The 15,083-nt window shown below is 39.9% G+C and overlaps 1 protein-coding gene across 5 annotated transcripts in view; it reads left to right on the plus strand.

Moving 5' to 3' along the window:
• Window positions 1–15,083, plus strand: part of LOC105475057 (acyl-CoA thioesterase 12) — a 65,906-nt gene that overhangs the window by 12,114 nt on the left and 38,709 nt on the right. For all 5 annotated transcript variants that reach the window (XM_011730002.2, XM_011730004.2, XM_071098737.1 and 2 more), the window contains exon 3: window positions 10,317–10,377. In XM_011730002.2, the coding sequence (XP_011728304.2) occupies window positions 10,317–10,377 (61 nt within the window). The remainder of the gene's footprint in view (window positions 1–10,316; window positions 10,378–15,083) is intronic.

The following is a 15,083-nucleotide window of genomic DNA, read 5'->3' on the forward strand; positions in this document are numbered from 1 at the left end:
TATATTAATAATCTGTAATCATTTAGGGTTATATGGTTTTACTTAATTTCTTTGATTTTGTGTCTGTATCTCTGGTTTTTAATTTTATTTTATGCTGAATGTCTTGATATTTAAAGACATAAACTTACTTGATTCAAATTAATACGTATATACACATTAATTAGATTCAGAATAGCAGTACCAATATTATCACTAACAAATGAATAGAGAAAGTAGTTTAAGATTATTTATGAAGTTTCTTTCTCAAACTATGTCTCATCTGGTACAGTCAAGTCACTGTATTTTGAAGTCACTTGAAATAATCCTTTTCCATGTGGTTAAGCTGCTGACTTCATACATTCTTAAGTTCATTTGTTTAATTTGCTTTTTTATTTTGTAGGAATGACTTTTCTTTTCATTTAATTTTGTTTTATAGTTTAAAATATCTACAGGTACCAGAGTCCAATCTGGAAAATAGACCCATTTCACCCCGGGGAATCTGGCTCCTGCCTACCTTCTATCTAGGCCCCTCCCTCTCCCTCTATGTAACCATTTTATTTATTTTGTGGCTTATCTTTCTTTTTTTAATGTAAAGAAATATTTATATATATCCTCACTTTTTTCACTTAAAATAAAAATGAGGTGGAGAAAAGTATATATAGTGTATAAAGTATACGCTGTAAAAGTATACAGTATTTCTATCTAGAAAATCACTCCATACCAATATGCAGTCATATGCTGCATAGCAGCATTTTGGTCAGTGACAGCAGTCCCACAAGATTTTAATACTGGCCGTGTGTGGGAGCTCACACCGGTAATCCTTGTACTTTGGAAGACTGAGGTGGGTGGATCATCTGAGGTCAGGAGTTTGAGACCAGCCTGGCCAGCATGATGAAACCCCATCTCTACGAAAAATACAAAAAATTAGCTGGGCGTGATGGCACGTGCTTGTAATCCCAGCTACTCAGGAGGCTGAGGCAGGAGAATCACTTGAACCCAGGAGACGGAGGTCGCAGTGAGCCAAGATTGCACCACTGCACTCCAGCCTGGGCAACGAGAACAAAACTCCATCTCAAAAAAAAAAAAAAAAAAAAGATTTTAATACTGCATTTTTACTGCATCTTGTCTATATTTAGCTATGTTTGGATACACGAATACTTACCACTGTTTACGGTTGCCGACAGTATTCAGCACAGTAACATCCTCTACAGATTTGTGGCCTGGGAGCAATAGGCTAGACCATATAGCCTAGGTGTGTAGGAGGCTATACCATCTAGGTTAGTGTGGGTGCACTCTGTGATGTTTCCACAACAACAGAATCACCTAATGAAGCATTTCTCAGAACACATCCCTGTCATTAAACTAGGCATAACTATAAGTAGATATTCATCATTCCTTTTAATATCTACATAGTACTCCATTGTGGAAGCACACTACATTATTCAACTGGTCCTCCACTGATGAACATTTAGATTATTTCCAGTCTTTTGCTATTACAAATAATATTTCAATTTGCAGTCTTGTGCAGATGTCTGTTTGTATTTTTGCCAGTATATTTGTAGGATAGATTTCTTTCTTTCTTTTTTAAGACAGAGTCTCGCTCTGTCACCCAGGCTGGAGTGCAATGGCATGATCTTGGCTCACTGTAGCCTCTGCCTCCCAGGTTCAAGCGATTCTCCTGCCTCAGCCTCCCTAGTAGCTGAGACTATGGGCATGTGCCACCACACCTGGCTAATTTTTGAATTTTTAGTAGAGACGGGGCTTTGCCATGTTGGCCAGGCTGGTCTCAAACTCCTGACCTCAGGTGATCCACCTGCCTCACCCTCCCAAAGTGCTGGGATTACAGGCATGAGCCATCATGCCTGGCCTTTGTGGGATAGATTTCTAGAAATTGGATTGCTGAGTCAAAGGGTAAATGAATATGTCATTTTATTAGACATTGCCAAATTCCTCTCCGTAGCAGTTGTTATGTAGGTTTTATCAGTTTTCAAACTTGTAAAATTAAAGGTTAATAAAACTGTGCCAGAAATTTAAATTTGTTCAGATTTCTAATATAGAAATTAATTGTTTATATAAATATGCCTATGTATGTATTATTAAACTCTTTCTTTACCTCCAGTTTTTCTGCCAAAAAATGCTACAGATTATGACAGGTATGTAGAGTAACAATATATGCTCAAAGGCTTTAACCAGATGTGGTCACTCTTCTAGGTAAACCCAACTGGTTCATCTTATAGACTGTCTTTAATATATCTAGACCAGATGCAGTGGCTCATGCTGTATCCCAGCACTTTGGGAGTCCAATCCAGGAAGATCATTTGAGCCCAGGAATTTAAGGCTCCAGTGAGCCATAATTAAACCACTGCACTGCATGCAGCCTGGATGACAGAGTGAGATATGTGTATCTGAACAAGCCTCTCTACTATGATTAAAATAGTGTGAATTGCAATTATTTACCAGAAGTCTGAATAGGGTAATGTTTCCAAGGCTGTGGAGCCAGATAAGACCAGGGTTTGAACTCTGATCCTGCCAGTTGCTATGTCACCTTCTAAGGCCATTTCCTGATGGGAATGAAATGGGAATGATAATGCCCACCTCATGGGATTACTGCTTAGTGAATGGTGTGTTGTTAGATTATGATACAAAGCATTTAGCATGGTGCTTGATTTTTATTATTATTATTATACTTTAAATTCTGGGGTACATGTGCAGAGTGTGCAGGTTTGTTACTTAGGTATACATGTGCCATGGTGGTTTGCTGCACCCATCAACCCGTCATCTACATTAGGTATTTCTCCTAGTACTATCCCTCCCCTAGCCCCCCACCCCTTGACAGGCCCCAGTGTGTGATGTTCCCTTCCCTTTGTTCATGTGTTCTCTTTGTTCAACTCCCACTTATGAGTGAGAACATGCAGTGTTTGGTTTTCTGTTCTTGTGTTAATTTGCTGAGAATGATGGTTTCCAGCTTCATCCATGTCCCTGCAAAGGACACAAACTCATCCTTTTTTATGGCTGCCTAGTATTCCATGGTGTATATGTGCCACATTTTCTTAATCCAGTCTGTCACTGATGGACATTTGGGTTGCTTCCACATCTTTGCTATTGTGAACAGTGCCGCAATAAACATGTGTGCATGTGTCTTTATAGTAGAATGATTTATAATCCTTTGGGTACATATCCAGTAATGGGATTGCTAGGTCAAATGGTATTTCTAGTTCTAGATCCTTGAGGAATCGCCATGCTCTCTTCCACAATGGTTGAACTAATTTACACTCCCACCAACAATGTAAAAGCGTTCTTATTTCCCCACATACTCTCCAGCATCTGTTGTTTCCTGACTTTTTAATGATTGTCACGTAACTGGCGTGAGATGGAATCCCATTGTGGTTTTGATTTGCATTTCTCTAATGACCAGTGATGGCGAGCTTTTTTTCTTAAGTTGTTTGGCCACATAATATCTTCTTTTGAAAAGTGTCTGTTCATATCCTTTGCCCACTTTTTGATGGGGTTGTTTTTTCTTGTAAATGTGTTTAAGTTCTTTGTAGATTCTGGATATTAGCCCTTTGTCAGATGGATAGATTGCAGAAATTTTCTCCCATTCTGTAGGTTGCCTGTTCAGTCTGATGATAGTCTCTTTTACTGGGCAGAAGCTCTTTGGTTTAATTGAGCCCATTTGTCTATTTTGACTTTTGTTGCCATTGCTTTTGGTGTTTTAGTCATGAAGTCTTTGCCCATGCCTATGTCCTGAATGGTATTGCCTAGGTTTTGTTTTTTTTTTAGGATTTTTATGGTTTTAGGTCTTATGTTTAAGTCTTTAATCCATCTTGAGTTAATTTTTGTATAAGGTGTAAGGAAGGGGTCCAGTTTCAGTTTTCTGCATATGGCTAGCCTGTTTTCCTAACACCATTTATTAAATAGGGAATCCTTTCCCCATTGCTTGTTTTTGTCAGGTTAGTCAAAGATTAGATGGTTGGAGATGTGTGGTGTTATTTCTGAAGCCTCTGTTCTGTTCCATTGGTCTATATATCTGTTTTGGTACCTGTACCATGCTGTTTTGGTTACTGCTGGTATAGTTTGAAGTCAGATAGCATGATGCCTCCAGCTTTGTTCTTTTTGCTTAAGATTGTCTTGGCTATTCAGGCTCTGTTTTGGTTCCACATAAAATTTAAAGTAGTTTATCCAATTCTGTGAAGAAAGTCAATATAGCTTGATGGGGATAGCATTGAATCTATAAATTACTTTGGGCACTATGGCCATTTTCACGGTATTGATTCTTCCTATCCATAAGCGTGGAATATTTTCCCATTTGTTTGTGTTCTCTCTTATTTCCTTGAGCAGTGGTTTGTAGTTCTCCTTGAAAAGGTCCTTCACATCCCTTGTAAGTTGTATTCCTAGGTATTTTATTCTCTTTGTAGCAATTGTGAATGGGAGTTCATTCATGATTTGGCTCTCTGTCTGTTATTGGTGTATAGGAATGCTTGTGATTTTTGCACATTGGTTTTGTATCTTGAGACTTTGCTGAAGTTGCTTTTCAGTTTAAGGAGATTTTGGGCTGAGATGATGGGATTTTCTAAATATACAATCATATAATTTGCAAACAGAGACAATTTGACTTCCTCTTTTCCTATTTGAATGCCCTTTCTTTCTTTCTCGTGCCTGATTGCCCTGGCCAGAACGTCCAATACTGTGTTGAATAGGAGTGGTGAAACAGGGCATCCTTGTCTTATGCCAATTTTCAAAGGGAATGCTTCCAGGTTTTCCCCATTCAGTGTGATATTGGCTGTGGGTTTCTCATAAATAGCTCTTATTATTTTGAAATATGTTCCATCAATATCTAGTTTATTGAGAGTTTTTAGCATGAATGGGTTGTTGAATTTTGTTGAAGGCCTTTTCTGCATCTATTGAGATAATTATGTGGTTTTGTTATTGGTTCTGTTTATGTGATTTCATTTATTGATTTGTGTATGTTGATTTGTGTATGTTGAACCAGCCTTGCATCCCAGGGATGAAGTCGACTTGATCATGGTGGATAAGCTTTTTGATGTGCTGCTGGATTCTGTTTGCCAGTATTTTATTGAGGATTTTCACATCGATGTTCATCGGAGATATTGGCCTGAAATTTTCTTTTTTTGTTGTGTCTCTGTCAGGTTTTGGTATCAGGAGGATGCTGGCCTCATATAATGAGTTAGGGAGGAGTCCATCTTTTTCTGTTGTTTAGAATAGTTTCAGAAGGAATGGTACCAGCTCTTCTTTGTACCTCTGGTAGAATTCAGCTGTGAATCCATCTGGGCCTGGATTTTTTTGGTTGGTAGGCTATTAATTACTGCCTCAATTTCAGAACTTGACATTAGTCTATTCAGAGATTCGACTTCTTCCTAGTTTAGTCTTGGGAGGTTTTATGTGTCCAGGAATTTATCCATTTCTTCTAAATTTTTTAGTTTATTTGTGTAGAGGTGTTTGTAGTATTCTCTGATAGTAGTTTGTATTTCTGTGGGAGCAGTGGTGATATCCCCTTTATCACTTTTTATTGTGTCTATTTGATTCTTCTCTCTTTTCTTCTTTATTAGTCTGGCTGGCGATCTATCTATTTTGTTGATGTTTTCAGAAAAACAGCTTCTGGATTCCTTGATTTTTTTGAAGGGTTTTTCATGTCTCTATCTCCTTCAGTCTGCTCTGATCTTAGTTATTTCTTGTCTTCTGCTCACTTTTGAATTTTTTTGCTCTTGCTTCTCTCGTTCTTTTAATTGTGATATTAGGGTGTCGATTTTAGATCTTTCCTGCTTTCTCTTCTGGGCATTTAGTGCTATAAATTTCTCTGTACACACTGCTTTAAATGTGTCCCAGAGATTCTGGTATGTTGTGTTTTTGTTCTCATTGGTTTCAAAGAACTTATTTATTTCTGCCTTCATTTCGTTATGTACCCAGTAGTCATTCAGGAGCAGGTTGTTCAGTTTCCATGTAGTTGAGCGATTTTGAGTGAGTTTCTTAATCTTGAGTTCTAATTTGATTGTACTGTACCCTGAGAGACTGTTTGTTATGATTTCCATTCTTTTGCATTTGCTGAGGAGTGTTTTACCTCCAATTATGTGGTCGATTTTAGAATAAGTGATATGTCGTGCTGAGAAGAATGTATATTCTGTTCATTTGGGGTGGAGAGTTTTGCAGGTGTCTATTAAGTCTGCTTGGTCCAGAGCCGAGTTCAAGTTCTGAATATCCTTGTTAATTTTCTGTCTCGTTGATCTGTCTAATATTGACAGTGGGGTGTTAAAGTCTCCCACTATTATTGTGTGTCTCTTTGTAGGTCTCTAAGAACTTTCTCTATGAATCTGGGTGCCCCTGTATTGGGTGCATATATATTTAGGATAGTTACTCTTCTTGTTGAATTGATTCCTTTACCAATATGTAATGTCCTTCTTTGTCTCTTTTGATCTTTGTTCGTTTAAAGTCTGTTTTATCAGAGACTAGGATGCAACCCCTGCTTTTTTTTTGCTTTCCATTTGCTTGGTAAATATTCCTCCAGCCCTTTATTTTGAGCCTACGTGTGTCTTTGCACATGAGATTGGTCTCCTGAATACAGCACACTGATGGGTCTTGACTCTTTATCCAATTTGCCAGTTTGTGTCTTTTAAGGGGAGCATTTAGCCCATTTACATTTAAGATTAATATTGTTAAGTGTGAATTTGATGCTGTCATTATGATGCTAGCTGATTCTTTTGCCTGTTAGTTGATGCAGTTTCTTCATAATGTCGATGGTCTTTATAATTTGATATGTTTTTGGAGTGGCTGGTACCAGTTGTTCCTTTCCATGTTTAGTGCTTCCTTCAGGAGCTCTTGTAAGGCAGCCCTGGTGGTGACAAAGTCTCTCAGCATTTGCTTGTCTGTAAAGGATTTTATTTCTCCTTCACTTATGAAGCTTAGTTTGGCTGGATATGAAATTCTGGGTTGAAAATTCTTTAAGAATGTTGAATATTGGTCCCCACTCTCTTCTGGCTTATAGGGTTTCTGCCGAGAGATCTGCTGTTATTCTGATGGGCTTCCCTTTGTGGGTAACCTGACCTTTCTCTCTAGCTGTCCTTAACATTTTGTCCTTCATTTCAACTTTGGTGAATCTGACGATTATGTGTCTTAAGGTTGCTCTTCTCAAGGAGTACCTTTGTGGTATTCTCTGTATTTCCTGAATTGGAATGTTGGGCTGTCTTGCTAGATTGGGGAAGTTCTCTTGGATAATATCCTGAAGAGTGTTTTCCAACCTGGTTCTATTCTCTCTATCACTTTCAGGTACACCAATCCAACGTAGATTTGGTCTTTTCACATAGTCTCATATTTCTTGGAGGCTTTGTTTATTTTCATTCTTTTTTCTCTTATCTTGTCTTCTTGCTTTATTTCATTAAGTTGATCTTCAATCTCTGATATCCTTTCTTCTGCTTGATTGATTCAGCTATTGATAGTTGTATCTGCTTCACGAAGTTCTCATGCTGTGTTTTTCAGCTCCTTCAGGTCATTTATGTTCTTCTCTAAACTGGTTATTCCAGTTAGCAATTCCTCTAACCATTTTTCAAGGTTCTTAGCTTCCTTGCCTTGGGTTAGAACATGCTCCTTTAGCTCAGAGGAGTTTGTTATTACCCACCTTCTGAAGCCTTCTTCTGTCAGTTCATTGAACTCATTCTCCATCCAGTTTTTTTCCCTTCCTGGCAAGAAGTTGTGATCCTTTTGTGGAGAAGAGGCATTTTCGGCCTTTTTGCACTGTTTTCTCCCCATCTTCATGGGTTTATCTACCTTTGGTCTTTGATGCTGGTGACCTTCAGATGAGGTATCTGAGTGGACGTCCTTTTTGTTGATGTTGATGCTATTCCTTTCTGTTTGTTAGTTTTCCTTCTGACAGTCAGGCCCCTCTGCTGCAGGTCTGCTGGAGTTTGCTGGAGGTCCACTCAAGACCCTGTTTGCCTGGGTATTCCCAGCAGAGGCTGCAGAACAGCAAAGATTCCTTCCTGTTCCTTCCTCTGGAAGCTTTGTCCCATAGGGGCACCTGCCAGATGCCAGTTAGAGCTCTCCTGTATGAGGTGTCTGTTGGCCCCGACTGGGAGGTGTCTCCCAGTCAGGATACGTGGTGGTCTGGGACACACTTGAGGAGGCATTGTGTGCCTTATCAGAACTCAAACGCTGTGCTGGGAGATCTGCGGCTCTCTTCAGAGCCATCAGGCAGGGATGTTTAAGTCTGCTGAAGCTGCGCCCACAACTGCCGCTTCTCCCAGGTGCTCTGTCCCAGGGCGATGGGAGTTTTATCTTTAAGTCCCTGGCTGGGGATGCTGCCTTTTTTTCAGAGATGTCCTGCCCAGAGAGGAGGAATCTAGAGAGGCAGTCTGGCCGGAGCAGCCTTGCTGAGCTGTGGTGGGCTCTGCTCACTTCGAACTTCCCGGTGGCTTTGTTTACACAGTAAGGGTAAAACTGCCTACTCAAGCCTCAGCAATAGTGGACGCCCCTCCCCTCACCAAGCTCGAGCGTCCCAGTTTGACCTCAGACTGCTGTGCTGGCGGCGAGAATTTCAAGCCAGTGGATCTTGGCTTGCTGGGCTCCATGAGCGTGGGACCTGCCAAGCCAGACTACTCGGCTCCCTGGCTTCAGCCCCCTTTCCAGGGGAATGAATGGTTTTGTCTTGCTGGTGTTCCAGGTACCACTGGGGTATGAAAAAAACACTCCTGCAGCTAGCTCGGTGTCTCCCCAAATGGCCGCCCAGTTTTGTGCTTGAAACCCAGGGCCCTGATGGTGTAGACACCGGAGGGAATCTCCTGGTCTGCGGGTTGCAAAGACCATGTGAAAAGCTCAGTATCTGGGCCGGAGTGCACCGTTCCTCACAGCACAGTCCTTCACGGCTTCCCTTGGCTAGGGGGAGGGAAATCCCCCAACCCCTTGCACTTCCCTGGTAAGGTGATGCCCCACCCTGCTTCGGCTCCCCCTCCATGGGCTGCACCCACCGTCCAACCAGTCTCAATGAGATGAGCCGGGTACCTCAGTTGGAAATGCAGAAATCACCCCCTTCTGCATCGGTCTCGCTGAGAGCTGCAGACCGGAGCTGCTCCTATTCGGCCATCTCGCCAGCAAATCCCACGGTGCCTGATTTGCACACAACATTCAATAAAGAGTAGTCATTGTTATTAGTATGGCCACACTGAGAAACATTAAACTTCATTTAATTAATGACAGGGATTTTTATTGTTAATGAATTGTCGATAATTCCTTGGTAATCTTTTGGACTTTATCTGTTTACATCCCAGCATCCCAAAGAAAGATTGGTCTCCTTGAAGTCAGCAGTTTTGTCTTATTAATCACTGTGTCCTTTGACCCGGCTTAATGCCAGGACTACTCAGTAAAATGCCAGTTAACTCAGTAAGCATTAGTGACATGTATAAGTTAGAAAAATAAAAGATGTTTTTAGGAAGTTTGAATATGAAGAAAAGAAAAACATCTTGAGATATAATAAGTTTGAGAGAAAGATTTTGGAAAGAAGCCTTGAGCATTGTCATAGACTGATGGAGAATTGGGGAAGAGGCAAAGATTGAAGGCAGAAAAGAGGACAGAGTTGATGAAGCAGAGCCAACAAGGGAGGGGACAGGGTCACAGGAGGATGGGAACCAATGGCACAGGTAAAGAATGAGATTAGGTCTCAAGAGATTCCCTCTTTCCCTGAAAAGAAGAGCAAAGAGAAAGGTGCAAATGCAGTTTAACTTTGAAGTTAAGGAAGAAAAATCCAGGGGGCTTCTATTGGATAACCTTACCTTCTGCTAAGGGGAAGGGATTAGAGCTGACTGAAGGGCCTGAACACAAAAGTTTTGGAACAACGTCAGGTTACATGATCGAAGTGAGTAGACCACCTAGCATCAATGAGGGCCCATACAAACCAACTGAAGCTGATCAGTTTGCCTGCTTGCATTTTTGTATATTTGTCCATTTATGCATTAACTAACTTTTAAAAATAAATATCAGCTGTATAGATTTGCTGGTGTATTTGTCTTAACTTCTCTTGGGAAAACAGCTGCTGTATAGTCAGTATGTGTTGCGGATTTGGAGTCATGTCGCACACTATCTCTGTAGAGGTTCTTTTCTGTTTAAATATTGGTGGTCCGCTAACACCATAAGTGTGGTTTACAGTAATCGGCCTTTGTTTTTACGCGCTGTCTTTTTCCATTATCATTAACCTGAATTTCCCATGCATGAACATTATCAGCATGATAAGGTGGAACTGCTTGATGGCATGCATTTAAGTAATCTTTAAGTCTGATCTGAAATAAAATGTGCTAGAACTACTGAGGTTTTTTGTTTGTTTGTTTGTTTTTCCCTAGAGTTGGACAAGTTATAACCATCAGAGCAAAAGTTACTAGAGCGTTCAGCACAAGCATGGAGGTAAGAGGCACCTTTTCAAACGGCTGCCTGTTGGTGCTCATTTCTTCATTGTTTACAAAGGGTAGAGCAGGAGGCCGAGACTAATATTTGGAGTTAATGAGATTCTCTATTTCACAAGGCTCTGGAATGTGTAGTCAGGTCACAGGTAAATAATAGGCAGTGGATGTTTCCAGTGTTTCCTAGCTAAAATTCAACATGGCCAGGCATGGTGGCTCACACCTATAATCCCAGCAATTTGGGAGGCTGAGGCAGGAGGATCACTTGAGGCCAGGAATTCGAGACCAGCCTGGGCAACATAGCAAGACCCAATCTTTAAGAAGAAAAAAAAAATTAGGCAGCACAGTGGTAAGTGCCTGTAGCCCTGGCTACTCGGGAGGCGGAGATGGGAGGATTGCTTGAGCCCAGGAGTTTGAGGCTACGGTGAGCTATGATTGTACCACTGCATTCCAGCCTGGGTGACATAGCAAGACTTTGTCTCTTAAAAAAAAAACAAAAAAAACTCACATTTCAACATGATACAATACAGTATTTCTACATAGAAGGATATACAGAAAATAAACCTGCAAGAGAAAAGGACACTCTTAATTCTTCATAAAGTATAGATTTTATTTCTTAATCATGCTGACTCCACTATTATTCTATTTGTTCTCCATCCCCTCACCCTCTGACAGAAACTAGTCCCATGATTAAGCAGTTTTTGAAAAGCAGGATAACTGGACTTTAGTAAGAAGGTAAATTTAGAAGATTTTTTTTTTTGCATCCACTTGGTTTTCTTTTCTCTACCATTGTGAATACCGGATTCTCAGGGGCTCTTGAGATCTCTATTCAGGTTAAATTAGGAGGAAAGGCATTGCTGGATCTCATATTGCACCTTACATCTTGCTCAGGAGCCATCCTTCGATCTCTGGGCATGAAGACATGGAAGAGCTTGTATTCGTTTGCTAGGGCTGCCGTAACAAAGCACCACAGACCGGGTGGCCTAAACACAGAAGAGTATTGTCCCATGGTTCTGGGAGCTAGAAGTCCTACATCAAGATATGGGCAGGGCTGGTTTCTCTGAGGGCTGGAAGGATAATCTGTTCATGCCGCTTTCCTATTCTCCCATGGCTCTCTGTAGTCTTTGGTATTTCCTGGCTTCTGCTGCATCACCCGATCTCTGCCTTCATCTTCACATGTGTTCTCCTTGTGTGGGTGTCTGCTTCCAAATTTCCCGTTTTTATAAAGATATCAGTCATATTGGATTAGGGGCCTGCCCCACCGCAGTCTGGCCTCATCTTAACTAATTACATCTGCAACAGCACTATTTCCACGTTTACATTCAAAGGTATTGGGGGTTAGGACTTAAGAATTTGGAAGGGGGAACACAGTTCAACTGTAACAACTGGTTTGACAGTAACCATGCCCTTGGTGATGGCTTTACCCTGATGTGGTCACCTCTTTTTTTAATTTTTGTTTTTGTTTTTGTTTTTGAGATAAAGTCTCACTCTGTTGCCAGGCTGGAGTGCAATGGCAAGATCTCGGCTCACTGCAACCTCCGCCTCCCGGGTTCAAGCAATTCTCCTGCCTCAGCCTCCCAAGTAGGTGGGATTACAGGCGCCTGCCACCACTAATTTTTGTATTTTTAGTAGAGACGGGGTTTCACCATGTTGGCCAGGAGGGTCTCAATCTGACCTTGTGATCTGCCCACCTCGGCCTCCCAAAGTGCTAGGATCGATCACAGGCATGAGCCACTGCGCCCGGCTGATATGGTCACTTTCTAGCAGTATCCAAATAAACAGAATACAAAGCACTTGAAGAAAGCAGAAAGGAAATGCTTGTGAAAGAAACAAGCTCTGTCAGTGAATGGTGTTTCTGGACACTGTTTATTCAACTGCAGAGCTCTTAGCCTTTGCACACAAGAGCCTCTGGGCTTGGCCTGTCTCCTGAGGGCCACACATTCTCCTGATAGACAGTCCAAATATAGATAAAAGCTCCTTTTCATTTCTCCTTTTCCTCCTCTTCCTGAGACAGGCTAGAATTTCTAAAGGAGGCTTATCTAAAAGCTAAATATCTAAAAGAAAAATAAAACCCAGTGAGTTTGAAACCACAGATTTCTGATGCTAGGGAGAGTAAACCCTAGCCTCCACTGACTTTCTAGGCCCGATCTGCCATGCAGAATTTTGTTCTCTTTCATCCTCTGCAGATCATGACCAGGGAGCCTCTAGATTTTGTCGTACTTTCTACCACCTGGTAGAAATTTCTTGGATTTTTTTTTTCTCTAACTCTAGATGCCAACTAAACATTTTTATTTTTACTTTTTCAAACTGGAAATGTCCTTTATGGTCATCCTGTTTAATTTCAGTTTCCTGCCACAACTGAGGCCAGCCCTCTGCTAAGTTGTTGAGCAGAAATAAATGACTGGCTTCCCCCTGAATCCACAGCAAGCAGGAGCTCTGCTCTGTGCCAAACCCACTTCCAGGGGATTCTCAGACTCTATTAATTAGTCTCTTCCCTTTTCCCCGCTCTGGAAGGTGTGCGATGCATTACTATTAATAGATTATATTGTCCCATTTGCACTAAGAGCACATTATATGAGGGGTTTTTTTTTTTTGGTCCTTAGAACATGTCTTTAAAAATCAGTTTTATTGAGATATAATTTACAACATTAAAATTCTCCCATTTTAATTATACATTTTGCTGAGCTTTGACAAAGTCATACAGTTGGATCACCACCACTATAATATACAACGTTCCCATCACTACACGAAGCCCCCTATGCCCCTTTGCAATCAGCTCCCTCAGGTCCCAGCTTGTGACAACCACTCATTTACTTTAGGTCAGTACCCTTTTTTTTGCCCTTTACTATATTTTGTATAAATGGAATGATATAGTATATATAATAATTTGTGTCTAGTTTATTTTACTTAGCATAATGTATTTGATTTCTGCTACTGGTTATTATATTATTCTCATTCTATTAATTTTGGGTTTAGTTTGCCTTTCTTTTTCTAGTATCTTAAGGTAGAATCTTGGGAAATTGATTGAATTTTTCTTTTTTTCAAATATAAGCATTTAAAATCATAAAATTTTCCTCAATGTATTGCCTTACCTGCATCAAAATATGTCCTTTTTTTCTTGTAAATTCTTCCCTGACCTCTAGTCTGTCTAGACATGTGTTGTTTAATTTCCAAATCTCTGATGATTTTTCCAGACATATCTTTGTTTTTGATTTCTAATTTAATTCTTTTGCAGAGAGAGAACATAATTTTTATAATTTCAATTATTTTAAATTTGTTTAGACTTTTTTAATGACCCAAAATATGGACTATTATGGTGAATGTGCTATATGTACTTGAAAAGAATGTGTTGCTTATAGTCAATGAAGTATTCTGCAGATGTCAGTTAGCCTAAATTGTTTCATAGCATTGTTCAAGTCTTCTGTATTATTATTATTATTGTTATTATTAGTAGTATTATTTTGAGATGGAGTCTTGAACTGCCTCCCAGGCTGGAGTACAGTGGTACGATCTTGGCTCCCTGCAGCTTCTGCCTCCTGGTTCAAGTGATTCTTTTGCCTCAGCCTCCCGAATAGCTGGGATTACAGGTGTGCACCACCACACCCAGCTAATTTTTGTATTTTTAGTAGAGACGGGGTTTCACCATGTTGGCCAGGCTGGTCTTGAACTCCTGACCTCAGGTGATCCATTCACCTCAGCCTCCCAAAGTGCTGGGATTATAGGTGTGAGCCACTGTGCCCTGCCAGGATTCTTAACTCTTCCTGATGTTGTGACCCTTTTATCATTATGAAGTGTACCTTTTTATCTCTGGTTTTTGTTTTGAAATCTACTCTGTCTGATATTAATTTAGCCGGACAAGCTTTCTTTGGATTAGTGTTTTTCCCCCATCATTTTTCTTTTAACCTGTCTTATTTGTATATGTAAGTGGGTTTCTTATAAACAAAATATATTTGGATGCTATTTTTTTTATTTATTCTAACAATCTCTGCCTTCTACCTGGAATATTTAAACTGTTTACCTTAGATTATCTATATGGCAGAGTTGAAATCTATCATCTGGCTATTTGTCTTCTATTTCTTTCATCTGTTCTTTGTTTCTTCCTGTCCCCATCTTTTCCTGCATTTTTTAGAGTGGAGTAATTTTTAGTAATCCATTTTATCTCCACTGTTGGTGTTTTCACTATACATATTTGTTTTGGTTTTAGTGCTTTTCTCAGGTTTGCAATATGACTACTTAACTTATCTGAGACTATCTTCAAATAATATAATATCCCTTTGAGTATAGAGTAATACCCTTATAACAGTATACACACTTCCCTTGCCATGTCCCAGCCTTTGTGTTATTGTCATACCTTTTACATGCACATATGTAGGAGGTAAACCCTATAATACATAGTTATTATTTATGTTTTAAACAGTCAACCATCTTTTTAAAAGAATAAAAATGAAAAGAATGTATTTTATATATATATATATATACACCCACATATTTGCCATTTCTGTGTTCTTTATTCTTTTGTGTATTGTGTGTCTCCAGATTTCTCCCTAGTGTCATTTTCCTTCTGTCTGAAGATATTCCTTTAGCATTTTTCTTTTCAGCTTTTGTGTAAAAATGTCTTTGTTTCATCTTCGTATTTAAAAGATGTTCATATTCAGTAGGTATAGAATTCTAGCCTGGCAGCAGAATTATGTAAATTATGATATGACTTGG

This window comes from Macaca nemestrina, chromosome 6 (assembly GCF_043159975.1).
Source record: "Macaca nemestrina isolate mMacNem1 chromosome 6, mMacNem.hap1, whole genome shotgun sequence".
NCBI classification, from domain to species: Eukaryota; Metazoa; Chordata; class Mammalia; order Primates; family Cercopithecidae; genus Macaca; species Macaca nemestrina.